The 16,307-nt window shown below is 40.6% G+C and overlaps 2 protein-coding genes across 2 annotated transcripts; both read left to right on the plus strand.

Annotated features, from left to right (window-relative positions):
- The first annotated feature begins 24 nt into the window (after positions 1-24).
- Positions 25-7,330, plus strand: LOC121508744 (zinc finger protein 585A-like). The gene is made up of 2 exons (XM_041785807.1): positions 25-259; positions 3,604-7,330. Exon 2 carries the CDS (start codon positions 3,748-3,750, stop codon positions 7,147-7,149), a length of 3,402 nt encoding a protein of 1,133 aa, XP_041641741.1. The 5' UTR covers positions 25-259; positions 3,604-3,747; the 3' UTR covers positions 7,150-7,330.
- A 2,802-nt stretch (positions 7,331-10,132) lies between these two features.
- Positions 10,133-12,699, plus strand: gpank1 (G patch domain and ankyrin repeats 1). Its single transcript, XM_041784421.1, has 4 exons — positions 10,133-11,116; positions 11,204-11,345; positions 11,436-11,511; positions 12,072-12,699. Exons 1-4 carry the CDS (start codon positions 10,706-10,708, stop codon positions 12,511-12,513), a joined length of 1,071 nt encoding a protein of 356 aa, XP_041640355.1. The 5' UTR covers positions 10,133-10,705; the 3' UTR covers positions 12,514-12,699.
- The last annotated feature ends 3,608 nt before the right edge of the window (positions 12,700-16,307 follow it).

The raw sequence follows: 16,307 nt of genomic DNA on the forward strand, positions 1-16,307 counted from the left end.
GGGAACTGTGGCGATGTCCTGAAGAAGAACAGTAAGCATGGCGGCTAGGCTTTCCTCTTCATGCTTTGCCTTTCAGTGTTTCTGTGTCATATTTTCATGTTCATAACACTGATAAAACCCTCAGCACTGCAGTGAGGGGTACCTGCAGGTTGTAGCAGCTTCCTCTGCTCCGTTCGGCTCTGGCATAAGGCAGCCGTTACACTGTGGCTAACGTTAGCAGGGTCCGTACACGTCGTGACTTGTGACCCACTTTGATTTGGTGAGTTTTTGTCTTCTCATTTCAGTTTCTGTGAAATGCCCAAGTGTGTGCTCTCTCTAAGTCTCTTGTCTGTGCTACTGGTCGAAACACGCAGAAAATGTCAGTTCTAGGTTGTGTGAGACGGAAGTCTGTGTAGCTATCGGTGAAATGGGAAGCTTAGAAACCGTTAGCACAACAATGTGTCCGTTAGTGCAGATTGTGGTCATTGCTTTGTGATTTGATGCGATTTTACTGCACTTTACTGCGGATTTTTTAACCATGCGCGTAGGCGAAGCTGGAAACAAAAGCCACTCAGCAACAGCTCAACCCCCGCGGTGAAACAAACGCATCCTAAATCCTTAGCGAGCTCAGGGCCCCCTGAAGGCCCCCAGCCCCTCTCATAGGGCCCCAATCACTGAAGGCTCCACGGCAAAACTCTCTAAATTTCAGTGGTTGTTGGAGTACTCACAGGTCTTTTACCTTGCAGCACCTTAGCAAATATACCTAATTATGAGTAAAAATGGAGCATTTAAAATGCTACCCAAGATTTTATATTACAGGGGTATAAAGTAACATTTACTCAAAGTTATAAATTCATTAAGGTAAATAGCTTTTTGTTTACATGTATTGTTTTGAGTAGTTTTTAAAAAATAGTAATTTACTTTAACCAAAGTATATTCTGGGGGCAGCATTGTACTGAAAAACATTTTAAATAGCATCAAGTTCTGACGAAAGAATAAACACTAAAAACCAAACAAGGAGGCTCAAGCTTATTGCCAATGGCATAAATCTGGCCAGATTTTGTGTTTTGACCACAGATGACGTCAGTAGTACATAGTGAGAGAATGAGGCCACATGTTATTCCAAAACAGCTGTTACAGCTCACTTGAGGCTATGTCACATCTCACAACAAACAGCACGGTTGGAGATTTGTATTCTCTAGTTACTGAACATTGAGGAAAGAACATAACTCACTTTAAAAGACCCTTGGGTATCAAAAGACAGCTTGGTACTCAGGACTTTGAGTCAGTTTTAAAAGATCTACTTATTACTTTTACTTGAGTAAATTTAGAGACTAGTACTATTTAATCTGTTTAAGTCCATTTTAACCAAAGTAACTGTACTTAGGCATGCACAATATATTATTGGTATGATTCCGGTATCAGCAGATATTAGCTTAAAAAGTGAATTATTGATATCGACAGATATGAAAAATTCTGCTAGTATTTACAACTGATGTTTTGGCTATAAAAATCTGCATCTGGCTGCTGTAAATTTTGGCTGTAAAAACAAATAAGTTAGAGTAGATTAGACTCGACCAACAGACTTATGACACTGACACACTTTAAAGTGTTATGTAAGAGTGACTGAAATTTGTTCATCCTGACACTTTGTGTATTTTAGGGACTGTAGGTTTAGGTCTAAATAACATACAAATATCAATATCTTCTAGAATTAATTTTAAAATACCAGCATACTGTCAAAAATCTAACATCATGCATCCTGAGTGGTGAGTAACTGATCGTCTTTTACATCTTCGACCTCTGGTCAGATAAGACCAGAATAGACTTGAGTTGACAATGTTAATAGTATTAGTTTGTTAATGTAGCTGGATGAGGTGGGGCCTACGTGAAACTGATACACAGGCGCAGTGATTGTTCAATTACAGCCTTATTTGCGTAAATGACACTTTATATTAACAAAAAGATGCATTACATTTCAGACTGTCAACAGCACAATGCAAACAAGTGTCTGTTCTTTTTGAACAACTGAATACTATAGTTCTACTTTCAGTAAACATTTGGTTAAAAAACAGGCTTTTTGAACCATATCTCTTATGTTTCTTGGCATGCTTTTCACAGCCTTTCACATTGCTTTTAGTTTATAACAAGATACGATAAAGTTTTCTCTGTCCCACAAAGGGGGAAGTTTCTGCTCTTAACAGAAGCAAAGATTTGACAGAAAAAGAGAGCAACACAGAGGACACAAAGTGTGAGCTGAATGATTTTGACTGTCCCATTTTTGGGATCTTTGTGTTATTCCCCCCATAGAAAAATAAACATTTTTTTGTCTTTATGCTGTATTCAATTGAATAACTTATGGTTTGAAAATGATTAGTGCTTTGTCTTCATTCACATATTACACAATGTCCCAACTTTTTTGGAATTTGGTTGTTACAATCTTGAAATGAAAATGCATGCATAAAGCTTGATGTACCAAAGATCTAAGAACAACACATGCTAACAGTTTATATCTGCCTCTGCAAAAAATAGTTGACCATTTTCAGGTGGTAACCCACCATCATTTTAATGCTTAAATGAGCAGCAAAGGTTTGTTTACACAGGTCTCTTCATCTGTCTGATAAAATGCCTCTGCTCTTACTAACAGTTTGCTGTACCAGATGCCAGCATTAAATTGATTGGACACAACAGATGAAAATCTGCTACTGACAACTGTTCATGCCACATTATTTTCCTGTTTGCTTGTGTCTTTAAATCAGGTTGGTATTGCCAACAACGATGTTGAACCAATGTACTGCTGCATCCCTAGCTATATCCAATATTTTCAGGGATGCATGATTTTATTGTCATATTATGGTTGGCAGATAGTAGCTTAAGAAGTCGACCATCAGTATTGGCTGTTAGAACCATTTCAGCAGATATTTACAGCTGATGTATTGAACATTTGTATCGGCAGTGCAATGTACCAGTGGGCCAGGATGTGTTACAATGGGTGAAGGTGAAGTATTAATATTGTAGAGTTTTAGACAGACTTACTAGACCTACAGCAGCCAAAATCTTTTTCTTTGTTCATCCTCATTCCTTAAACTTTAAAATGCTTTCTAAGGATTGAAGTTTTGGGTCTGAAGTACAGCTAGTTCCGTTTTTTCTCTTGGGAAGAATAGGTTTATTGTGTTTTTTTAAGCATTTTGTCAGGTTTTTCTGAGGAAACCACCCTGCAAACGGTTTGTTTGTTTTTTTAAATCGAGAGAATTAACTTAAAATTCAAAATATAATTCTAAATATGGCTGCATTTAAAAAGGAACACACTATACATCATTTACTGTTAAATCAAATTTTTTTTAATTAATTTCTGTTTTGACTCGTAAACAAATGGAATCAGATAACTTAGTCCTGTATAAAGACTTTCCTTAATAGTTTGAGTGGTTAAATTGATCTGTTTTCTCAAAAACATCTAAACTTTAAATGTTTCTTTCACTTGTTTCTAGAATTTTGCATTTATCTACATGATTTTTGATAAGGTGTAGCTTATAAACTGAGAATTAAGCATTTATTTTGGTGCTACAGAGATTACAAAAGCAAAGAATTGAGACTTAACTGATTTTGCGTTTGTCTCTTTCCCAGTTTTCCTAGACTTACTGAGTGGAATGAAACATCAAGAGCCTGAACACGGACCAAAGAGGGTTACATCTTAATTCAGTGACGCAGACCTAAGTCAAAGACGGGGAAGAAATCAGCCTTTTTGGAAGACGCAGACACCAAAAACCAATGATGGGTGAAGTGACTGTTGAAGTCGATGAAGAGGTGACCAAACAGGACTTCTCTTTGGAGCCCCTGCCAGAGCCACTGCTCATTATCCTGTCCCCTCCTCCACCTTTCCTCCCAGTGCCTGGAACGCCCACCATGTTTTGGCGTAACTGGCTGAAATCTTTTGAAAACTATGTAGAGGCGCTCAACGAACACGAGCTCAGTGACTCCAGTAGGTGTTCACTCTTACAGAACTGCCTTGGCCCAGAGGGCCAGCGTATTTTCACAACACTGATCCAAAGTGAGACCACGTATGCTACGGCCGTTTCAGTGCTCACTGTTTACTTCAGCGCTGATCCGGCCTCTCAGATGTACCGCCTGAAATTTCATCAGAGGGCCCAGGCACCCGGAGAGTCTGTCGATCAGTTTGTGTCTGCTTTAGGAGAACTGCTGCAGCCCTGCAACTATGAAGACTCACAAGAGAAACTCATCCTGGATCAGCTGATTGAGAAAACACACTGGCCACAGCTCAAAGAGAGGTTGGTGATGGAGAGAGAAACTCTGACCTTGGATAGAGCAATGGTGATCGGTAAAGAGGTTGAATCTGCTCTGAGTAAAAGTGAACTTTTTGGTGTTCACGAGGTCAGCGTGGATATTGAAGATGATTTTGAGCTTCCTGTTCAGAAGAGGAAAAGAGGGCGACCAAGGAAAGGAGAGAGCAGGGCAAATACTAAAACTCAAACATACACGACCAAAGTGACAGAGAGCAGGGTCAAAATTAAAACTGAACCCCATCCGATTAAAATCTCAGCAAGACAATGTCGATTCAAAGATAATTATTATTACATGAACGATAAGCTGTATTATAGTGATAATGAAGAAGACTATAGGAATGATGCTGATGAGATGAATCTGTCCTGCGATAAACCCATCAATAAAAAGGACAAGGAGGACGATTTTAAGCCACATGTTCAAAAGAGGAAAAGAGGACGACCTCGGAAAGGAGAGAGCCGGGCAGACAACAAAACTCAAACATACTTGACCAAAGAGGCAGAAGGACCATCAGGATCCAACGATAATCTTTATAGCATGAATGATAAACCATGTCATAGCAACAACGTAGGCGCTGGTTCTAACAATACTGATGAGGTGACTAAAGTCCTAGAAGATTATGGCTCATCCTTGGTATCATCACAGATGATAGAGGAGAGGGTCTTTGACAAAGAAATCGACGACATTGATGAGGATGATGACGAAGATGACGATGATGATGACGACGACTATGTCGCCTCCTCCTCTCGACGAAAGGGCCCCCTATGTCCTATCTGTGTAAACAGACGCTTCAGAGACGCGCACAAGCTCGCCAGACACATGCGCACGCACACAAAGGAGAAACCGTTCACCTGCCCCATCTGCCCCACAACCTTCAGCCAGTCGTATCACATGACCCGACACATGAGGAACCAGCACAGTGCGGGCCCCTTCATCTGCTCCATCTGTGGGCAAAGTGTCGAATCATACATAGAGCTGCGAAATCACAAGAGCGCTCACGCACCGAGAATCCAGACATGTCCAGTCTGTCAGGAAGCCTTTACAAAGGAAGGTGCCTTTTTTATTCATATGATGTCACACAGCAAAGACCAGTCGGACCAGACAGAGGAACAGAGCTCACAGGAGAGCGATGAAGCGAATTATGGAGAAATTATCCAGTCATGTGTCAGAGATGATTATGAGAACTGCAATGACAATGTAGCTGAGATGGATGCAAGTTGTGGTAACGATGAGCCTGAGGATAAAGAGCCTCCTATCACGTTTAAGATTGAACATGTAGACCCAGAGGAGGTTGAACCAGAAAGTGGAGGCACACAGACAGGAAAGGGCCGTAAGCCTAGATCTAAACCGCATGTCTGTCCCATCTGCCCAAACAGACGATTCAAAGGCTCAAACAAACTCTCCAGACACATGAGGACGCACACAAAGGAGAAACCATTCAGTTGCCCGGTCTGTTCCTTAACCTTCAGCCAGTCCTACCACATGACCCGACACCTGAGGAACAAGCATGAGCTGGGACAGTACATCTGCCCGAAATGTGGGAAAAGTTTGGAAAGCTGGATGGAGCTGAAAGAACACAAGAAGACTCATGCTATAGAAGGCCTGACATGTCTTGCATGTGATAAACAGTTCAAGGAGAGGACTGCACTTGTGAATCATCTCAAAATTCACAAGAAAGTTGCCAACCCTCGAAGCCTCAGCTGCGGCGACTGTGGGAAAGTATTTGGTAGAATGTACCATCTGAAAAGACACATAATGAGCCATCGCAAAGCTACAAATAGTGAGTGCTACACATGTCCAGACTGTCAGAAGAACTTTGCTTTCCCAGAAGATCTTAACAAACACCTGGAGATCCACGTAAAAGAAAACAACGGGACTTGTCCCAAATGTGATGAAAAGTTCAGCACTCCTGAAGAACTTGAGGCGCACATGGGGATTCATGACAAGACATACTCCTGCAACACCTGCGGTAAGAAGTTTAAGGTAGAGTATGCTCTGAAGAAGCATGAACAGGGCCACCAGCATGAGCGGTACTACTGTTCATTGTGCCAAAAGCGCTTCATCAAGCTGTCTCACTACAAGAGGCACATCCTGGTCCACAACAGGCGGGAATCCAGGTGTCCTTACTGTGACAGCATCTTTTTGCAGATTACAGCCTTTAAATACCATCTACGGACTCATGTTGAAGAAAGGCCATTTCAGTGCTCGTGTTGTATCGAGACCTTTGAGGATAAAGACGATCTAGATCAACACTGCCTCAAACACAGGAAGTTCAAGAAGGAGCGGCCGTACTCATGCACTCGATGTGACAATGCCTACACCACGCTTATTGAGCTGACGGACCACATGACCTCACACGAGGGCGAGCAGCCACAGAACTGCCCCATCTGTGGCAAGACCTTCCTGAACAAAAACAAGCTGGAGAAGCACCTGAGCATCCACACAGGCGAGAGACCGCACCTCTGCTCCATCTGCGGCAACGGCTTCCCCTCAGCTGCCAGCCTCAAGCTACACCTCCACATCCACAGCGGGGAGAAACCCTTTCATTGCTCGCAGTGCAGCAAGACCTTCAGATCATCCAGCGGGCTGCGGCTGCACAGCAGGCAGCACCTGGAGGTGCGGCCCAGCTATGAGTGCCCCGAGTGTGGGAGAACTTACGGCCGAATGACGGAGCTGAAGATGCACCAACGCTACCACACGGGGGACAAACCGTACGCCTGCACCTGCTGCAGCAAACGCTTCATTAGCAAAGACAAGCTGAATGTTCACATGAGGATACACACTGGGGAGAGGCCATACTCATGCCCCCACTGTGGACAGACCTTCACTCAGACTGGGGACAGGAACAGACACATCAGTAAATTCCACTAGTTTATGTTTCTCACTAACAGAGCTTTGCAGAGGACTTCTGATTGATTGTACCAGTGAGTTTGCAAATTTGCCAAGCTCACTAAAGTTACCATCACAGCCTGGGCCATTAAATCTCTTTTTAATTTGGGGAAACTCTAAGGTGCTCGCTTAAACTGAAGGCGCATAAAGGACTAGTAAATCAGGCATGTCTTGGGCTTTTAATCACTGTTACAGGAGAACTCTACACAAGAAATTCTGGTCCAACTCTTAAAGCCTCTTCTGCATTAATTGAGACAGACTTTTGAAAAGAAAGTAACATTTGTGTTTTTTCCATTGTTATTCTAGAAAGAATATCAAAATTATTAAAGTTACTACAGGAAATTTTAAACTGCTGCTGAACACTTTATAGGCCATAAATGTGGTTTTATTGGTTTTGGTGAAAAAATTAAAATCCGATATTGGAAAGAATACAATCCCCAGTTTATAAAGGTGCTTTAAGTATCCTCTGGCATGTATGACTGTTCAGTGCCAGATACCACCAAATCTCCCCCCAGATTCCACATATTTTGTCTGTGCAGCGTTCTGTCCACATCAAGGTTCCACTTCGACTGGGGGTGTGTTCTGCCCACTTGGTCTGTTTCTGAAATTGAACTCTGCTCAGCACAGAGGAGATGGATCACAAGATCATAGTTCACAAGGAATGAAGAGAAAAACATTTTTAAAAACCATGTTACTCTGAGGCTTCTTCTGTTCATTTTCTTCCTGATTGGGTGTAATGTTGATTTAGTGATGAGATAAACGATCAGCAAGCTGTGCCTACTGATTCATCTTGAATTTTCTGAAAGCTCTGTCTGACCTGTTTGGGTTGTTCCAGTCAGTGCTGATGATGCATGCTTCACCACATGAGACTTGGAGTGGTGCTTCTGGTCTATGCCAGAGGTGGTGCCAGTGTGGACATTCAAGACTGACTAAAATAGGGATCTGCTCTGGAGTGGTGCAGACAGAACATTGCACAGACAAGACTGTGGATATTGGGCTTACTTTGATTATCTGGCCGTCATGGTGAACTTTTCTCAGAGCTATTCAGCGGCCCTAATACAAAACCACTGATTTCTCTCTGATTATAAGCTGTCAATGTTGTCATCTAGTCAGTTTGTCATGGCTGTGCTGTTTTATGTAAGCTGTACACATGGACTCTTCTCAATGCCTCTTCATCACATGATCCAGAAGCTCTGCATGAGGACTTCTTACTCTCACTCCTGTGCCTGACTCACCTTTAAGACAAGCCTTTCACATTCAAGCACACTAACCTCCCATCAAAGTCACACTAATACAGGCATGTGAATGGGTTTGAAGATAGGAACTAAATGTTTGCCTTGTAGGACGGTCGACTTCACCTAAACCTGTGGATGAAAACTAGATATAATCAATCATTAATCTAAAGACACTTTTAGATCTGTCTGTACATTTGTCGTCTTCTCTATCATGGTATATGACATTTTGATTTTATTGTATGCCTTTATTTTTATTTCAGACTTTTTTAGTTTGTTTAAGCTTCTCTGTAGCTGAGCATTTTGTACCTGTGCTTAAAAAAGTGCCATAAAAATAAAACTATTACTCGTGTAAGAAGGCTTATTTTTGTATGATAAACATAAAAGCTGTTATCAGGTGCTTGTCTATACAGTATAAATCAATATCAAACTGTTTGGTATCTGTACTTGTAAAGCTAAATGATATGCTGTTTCATACAACATCTGTATCATTGATTTAAGCCCTGTTGACACAAAGGAGTGATATCACACATAGATACGTTTTAAAGGACATTAAAGGGATTCCATGTTTAGATATCACTATACATCAAATATGAAAAAAAATCTAAACATTTCATGAAAAGGAAGTACCTTTGTTTATCATTTAGAGTATTGAAAGTGGTATCATTCAGGCCACATGAGGGCGCTGCTGACACTCAGGTTTAAAGCTTTAAATTGAAGTATTTTCTTTCAATGTAACAAAAAGTGTGTAGTAGATTGCAGATGCAGCAACACAAAGAACTAATACATAAGCTCCATGTCGAAACAGAAAAAATAATATGAAGATCACAAAAGTCAGAGTAACATAGAAATAGACAAAATCAAAGAAACAAAGGTTGATATGTGAAGATAAAATCAGAGGAAATAAAAATTCAGTAAAGTCAGAGGAATTAATTACAAGTAAATATGTGATTAAAAGTACCAAAGAAAAAAATAGATCATGAGGATTAAGATCAAGGGCGGAACGAAGGCAGAAATTAAAGGCCAATGTGAGCATCGAGGCAGAGGTTTACAGATATGTCCATGGATATCTACAGTGAAAGCTTATTCTGCAGATTTAGGTTTGACAGATAAAATGTATTTTTTTTATTTTAAATGTGATACATAGTTTTAGAGTCACTTCCCTAACATTTTTGTTTTACATTGTTCAGGTGGAACACTAAATTTAGGTGAAAATGTCTTCATTAACATCAATTACCAATCTAACCTGTGAAAAAGTGATTGTTTTAAAAAAATCAACATCAATTTTAGTTTCATTGAGAAACCCCCAAGAAAATCGGTCTATATATGTTTATCATACCAAAAGTCGTGTAAACTTGTTAAAGTTTGCTGTGATCGTAGTTGATATCTGCCAGTCTAAACCTGACTGCCTCAGAGCAGGCAAAGCCTTGCACCACCTTAGGATCCTCTGTGCCCCCATAAGGAGTCCCAGACCCCAGGTTGGGAATCAATGATTAAACCTTATATTACCAATCATAACAGGGATTACTTCTTGAATTTTACATAAATAAATATGTAAGAAGTAATGTTGCTGCTCAGTTATATTGCTGAAAAATCATTTTCTACAATTTTAGGTTTAACTTTCTCCTGCACAGTGGTTTGATTTTGTGGAGTCTGGTTATTGTTCGATAACAAGGCAACATCCAGACCAACAGGTGGCAGTGTTCAGCTTTAGTTCCATAATTAACGTTTCATCCAGACCTGTTTACAACCAGAGGAAGATAGAGGGTATCGTAAACCTGAAGAAGCTTTGTTTTTGTTTTCGGAGAAGTATTTTATTTTGTCTAAATTCAATGTCGCACTTGTATTATTTTACAGGGGGCGTGGGAAGTGTCGCTCAATTAAATTGGGTTTATCGTCTTTAGATTATAAGCGGTCAAATGACTCAAAGCTAACGTTGATGCTAACCTAAGCTAAATCGATATGACAGTCTTACCCCACACGCTAGCTACAGACGCTTTATCTCAAGCTTAGCCGTTCGGTACTTAGCAAGTAAACGTAAGAGGCACCGTGAATTGTGTATTTTCAACGTAACGGGATAGATAAAATTAATAATAGCCCTGATAAGATCTCTAACTGCTAACCACATATGCTAGCTCATTAGCTTGGCGTTGTCGTATATTACAGGCTCAGTGTGATTAGTATGAAACACGGCGGATGATATAAGAAGGGAAAAACTGCCATACTTCATTGTAACTGAAGTACATTTGGATTGCCTTATTTAAATGGCTTTTTAAATTAAAAAGGTGCAGCCAGAGTTTTGTCCTATGGCTCATTTTGGCTTCACTCGTGCTAGTGGTCAGGATGTTTTCAGCATTGAATCAACATCTCAGAGCAGCTCTAAAACAGACAGTGCACTATGTGGGGAGGAGGCGAGGCAGTTTTATGAAAATTTAGTGAAAGATCGAGATTTATCGAGGAGTAAAAGAAACAAAAAAGTGAACGGCAGAGAGCGGCAGAGGAGGAGAGTCAGAGCTGCAGAGGCTCGGCATCATCAGACTGATTCTGTGGTCCAAAGAGGGGATAATAATGAAAGTGATGGAAACCAAAGTAGAGAGACAAACATCTCAGAAAGGTCCATGGAGCTCATGGGGCTCCGGTTGCTGCGCTGTGCCCATGAGGGGGACATCACGGGTCTTAAAGATCTGCTCTCAAGGGGAGTCGACATCAACTTCCAGGTACAATACTCACTGTTCAGCTTGTCTGTAAGTTGAGGATTTTTATTATGTATATCATTTTTGATTATTGTCCCCCTGTCTCCCCAGGATACTTACTTTTGGACAGCAGTGATGTGTGCAAGCTGGTCTGGACAAAGAGCTGCTGTGAAGCTGCTGCTACAGCATGGAGCTGCTTGGGTCGGAGTAGTCGACACACAGGGCAGGGATGCCAAAGACCTGGCAATGGAAGGTATAGACGTACAAATCTTAATAGCAAAACTATATTCTGTGTTGCTGTTGTGCAGTGGAGATGTACTTAGTCATATCCATCTTTCTCCAGCTGGTCACAGTGAGGTGTTGGAGGAGTTGGAGAGCTATGGTCAAAGCACTCCAAGTAAAGCACAGACTGACAAAAGGTAAGCACTCTTAAAATTAAGCTTAAATCACTGAACATAATATCAATCAAGAACTACGGGAGGGGAAACTCCTGTTTGTTGCCATCTTTAGAGCTGGAGGCCGAAACTGTAACAAGGGGGTAGGTTTAATTGTCGTTTTATGGATCTCCATGTTGTAAACTGAAGGGCAAGGCCGACTGAACCATGAGAGCATTTTATGTAAATTAAGATTGTTTTAAGCAGCCGTATTTATCAACACCCACTTGTTCATATGCTGTGCTTGGCCACATATGGACATTTCCTTAATCACACGTGGACCTTGTCTTAAGATGATTTCTACCCCCAAATCTGGGCTGGTTTCTACACAAATATAATAAATGAGGGCTACTGACAGTTAAGTTGTAATTTCTGCCTATTCAGCTGGTGAACACTTCAAATTTAACTATTGCATAAACTCTGTCTTTAATTAGAAATGTGTTCAAACTAGCATTCAAACCTTTGCTTAGCTGGTGAAACCCATTAGTAGCCCTTAAATATCTGTCCTCTCACAGATTTTGTCTTTTCCTCTGTTTGCCCTATAGAAACCTGCAGCCTCAATGGTGCAGTGTGTGTCGTAGCGAGTACAGCAGCAGCCTGTCATCGCATCTCTCCTCCACTCTCCATCAGTTCAGTCTGCAGCGTCCTTCACCCACCCCCTACTACTGCCTCCCCCCTTCCAGCAACAGCTACAAGATGATGGTCCGGAGTGGCTGGAAACCAGGGACAGGGCTGGGGCCTGAGGGAGATGGGCCCAAACAGCCTGTGCCAACAGTGCTAAAAAGAGACCAGACAGGACTTGGATTTGGAGAGACGAAAAGAGCCAAAGTTACTCATTTTCAAGCCAGGGATCATGATGCAGTGAAACCTCCATCCAAGACCAAGCAGGAGAGAGGAGGGAAAGGACAGAGGAAGGAGGATAGTAGGAGAAAGGAGCAAAGAGACAAGAATTGGGAGCGGGATTTTCGTGCCTCTTTTTATCTTTGACACCAACTTACAGGAGTTTCTTCACCCATTTGTACAAAACTCATCTCAGATTTCTCTTAAATAAGAAACACTTTAGTATGAGGAAATTTTTTTACCTCTTTGTTTTTTATAACTGTTGAGGTTTTTGTGAAGCAGCCAGGAGGCGTTTCTCAAGCATATTAATAAAAAACAATCTCTCTACCTCAATGCTGATACTGTGTCCATTTATGGAATCAGATACGCTGCCGCAACAGGTTGTGCAATGACCAAATGCAGATCTGATTATGATCTTTTGTACTGATAGTACTGTCTAAATGACTAAATATGGCGTGGACCCTGATCACTCTCTAAAATGGTTTTAAAAGTGACAGAAATTGATTTTGTTTATGAAAAAAAAAGCTTCATCTGCTCTAGTGCTTGTCACTGAACTGTAAATACTTATGATTGATCAAATAAACATTTTAGGGTAAAATCTCTGCCATTAAAAAAATCAATATTAAAATCTTTACAGGAGTAAAACAGTTCAAATTTTTGACTTTGAATTCAGTGTTTTCCCTTAAGTGTTTGCACTAATGATTTCAGTTTGTCCTGCATGTGACCCAGTGGTTTAATGTTATGTAACCTGGCAAACCTAGTGTGAACTTTACCTTTATTGCAGCTCCAGATACCTTCTCACCTACTGGCACACCTACACTCGTGACTGGTGAATGATGTCTGTGACATCTTTTTGATTGTACTTACGTTGGCAGTTTTATGATGACACTCCATAGGAAGATCAGTGCAGCCATACAGCTTCAGCACCCACAGTACATTGCATAGAAATTGCAGCTTACATGTGAATATACTGTTAGGCCCAGAAATATTAAGACTATCACAATTTTCATGATTAAGGCTCTGTATGCCACCACATTGGATTTGAAATGAAACAACTGAGATGCAATTGAAGTGCAAACCTTTACTTCAAGGGGTTGAACAATAATATCCTATGAAACGTTAGGAATTGCAACCATTTTTAGGTAACTTCTCCTCATTTCAGGGGCTCAAAAGTAATTGCAAATTAACATTGCCATAAATGAAATGTTCATGTTTTTAATACTTTGAGAATCCTTTGCAGGAAATGACTGCCTGAAGTGTGGAACCCATGGACATCGCCTGTTTTGTGATGCTTTTCCAAGCCTTTATTGTGGCTCTCTTCAGTTGTTGCTTGTTTGTGGATCTCTCTGCCTTAAAGACCCTGTAAAGTGAAAATAGATCTGTATTTAGGTTCCTTGTATGACAGGTCACTGTGTTAAGAACCCCCCGGTCAAATTTCAGTCAAATGAAACATCTCTAAGTTTATAAAAACTAAACTTCGTGGTGTATGTATGGTGTGGGCATGTCTGTTGAATTAGCTGACGCTGAGCCCACTCAGGAGAAATAAGATCCTCTCAAATTAAAAAATGCCACAATCTGAACTGAGGAAATCACTCACGCCATTAGCCTGTCTCTTGACCTTTTGTTGACCTTAGAAGAAGAGACAAAGTCAGTTTTCTGGCTCAAATGTCTGTTATGATCAAGCGGCAACCTCCAGTCCTGAAAAATGAAGCCAATGCAGAAGTGCAAAAAATTGCAATATTGCGAGTGTCCTCTTGAGGCTGGCTGCATGAACACCGGTAGTCCTGTCTAGACACCTGTTAAACAGCCGGTTTTTACACTCGACAGGCAGAGGCTACATTTCTGTCAACCAGAATGCAAGCTAGCTAGTTGACAGGAAGTCGCCTAGTGGGCGGGCCGTTAAGTTGATCCAAAGTTGGGTTGAGACTACGATTTCAATATGGAAGCCGCCGTGGATTGGCTTCAACAACTGTTTGATTCCGCCTATTGTAGGCAGACGGCTGACGTTACACAGGGTTTGTTCAGTTTTCCCTGTAGTCTTTGGTTACGATACACTAAATGATTCATAGGCCACTGTGGCAGATTGATTTGAGAAATTTACCTCACAATGAACAAAAAAACAGCATTTAAATGATTGCCAGCTTTTAATAAAGGCAGTGACATCAGCTAACAACGGACTATACTTGGATGAACTGCTCTGTGACTTTATACTGTAGGGTTACAGGGGCGGGGTTATTCCCTACTGTGGGGGGACATCATGAGCCTGCATATTTGCCCCTCCCAAATAAAACCCAGCCAGGAAAGAGGTGAAAACCTTTATTACAGTCTAAATCCAGAATTCAGTCACATATAGATCTCATTCACATGTTTACAGCAACCATATCTAGTGTGTTAAAACAAAAACTTTTGATTTCACTTTACAGGGTCTTTAAGTTTTGTCTTAAGCGAGTGAAATGCATGCTCGATCAGGTCTAGATCTGGTGATTGACTCAACAGTTGCAGAATATTCCACTTCTTTTTTCAAGTCTTCTTTTTATGGTAGACTTAGGGCCAATCCCATTTCTACCCCTTAGTCCTTATCTTAGCCCTTTCCCTCAGTTTTGCAAATTCACTTTAGGTGAAAGGGTATCCCAATTCTCTTTTGAATCGAGGGCCAGGACCAAGGGCTACATAGCTCTTGAAACAAAGATTTTTCAGGACCATTCTTGAAACGGAGGGGTGAGATGAATTTCCCACCATGCACTGTGTTCACTTGCGAAATGGCACAATGGACTAGGAGGCACATAAATGCAAGTATTTTCTGCATTTATGAATAATAATAGAAAATATGACAGTTGTTTTCTCATATATTCAATCTTTAGCTACTAGGGATGAGAGTTTATTGTATTTTCGGTATGTACAAGTGTAAACGAGGGCTATTAACTGTATAAATATATGGACCAGATCCACAGAGAGATCCGCAGTATGAATGCGATGGTCCAAACTTTATTGACCATACCTAATTTGGCAAGGACATCTTGATTATATGAACTTTTGTCAGCTGATGACGCAGCAATTTATTGGCAACGCGTGATGTAACAGCCATCAAGTGGCGTCTTGTTTCTTAGGTGAATGTTTACCCCTACCCCATAACCACTCTGTTTCAAGGGGCAAGGGTAGACAAAGGGGAGGGGCTAAGGGGTACAAATGGAATTAGATACCATCACACCTACATCCTGGAGTGTTCTTCTCTTAGGCAGATGCTGTGAAGGGGTTTTTCTTCACCATGGAAAGGATCCTGCCATCGTCCACCACTGTTATCTTCTGTGGACGTCCAGGCCTTTCTGAGTTCCTGAGGTCACCAGTGTGCTCCTTTGTTCCCCCAGAATGTACCAAACTGTTGATTTGGCCACTCCAAATATTTCTGCTATTATTTCTGATGGATTTCTTCTGGGTTTTTTTTCAGCTTAAGATGGTCTCTTTCACTTCCATTGTTGTGAGATAACAGCAACAGATTCCAAATACAAATGTCACACCTGGAATCAACTCCAATACTTTGCTTCACTGATGATGGATGATGCCCATGAGAAGGCTTTCAAGACAAATTACCTTTGGTCCCTAAAAGAGGCAGCTACATATGAAAGAGCTGTAATTTCTAAACATTTGCTCCAATTTGGATTTGAATACCCTCAAATTAAAAGCTGAGAGTCTACACTTTAATCCTGTATGATTATGTAACCAGCAAAATTAACACTTGTGTCCATATATATATATCTAGATATAGATATAGATATATCTATATCTAGATATATATATATAGATATATATATATATATATATATATATATATATATATATCTATATATATATATATCTATATATATATATAGATATATATATAGATATAGATATATATAGATATAGATATAGATGTGACTGTATGTTTTTAATTCTCAAAAATG

Source organism: Cheilinus undulatus, linkage group 4 (genome assembly GCF_018320785.1).
Source record: "Cheilinus undulatus linkage group 4, ASM1832078v1, whole genome shotgun sequence".
Taxonomy (NCBI): Eukaryota; Metazoa; Chordata; class Actinopteri; order Labriformes; family Labridae; genus Cheilinus; species Cheilinus undulatus.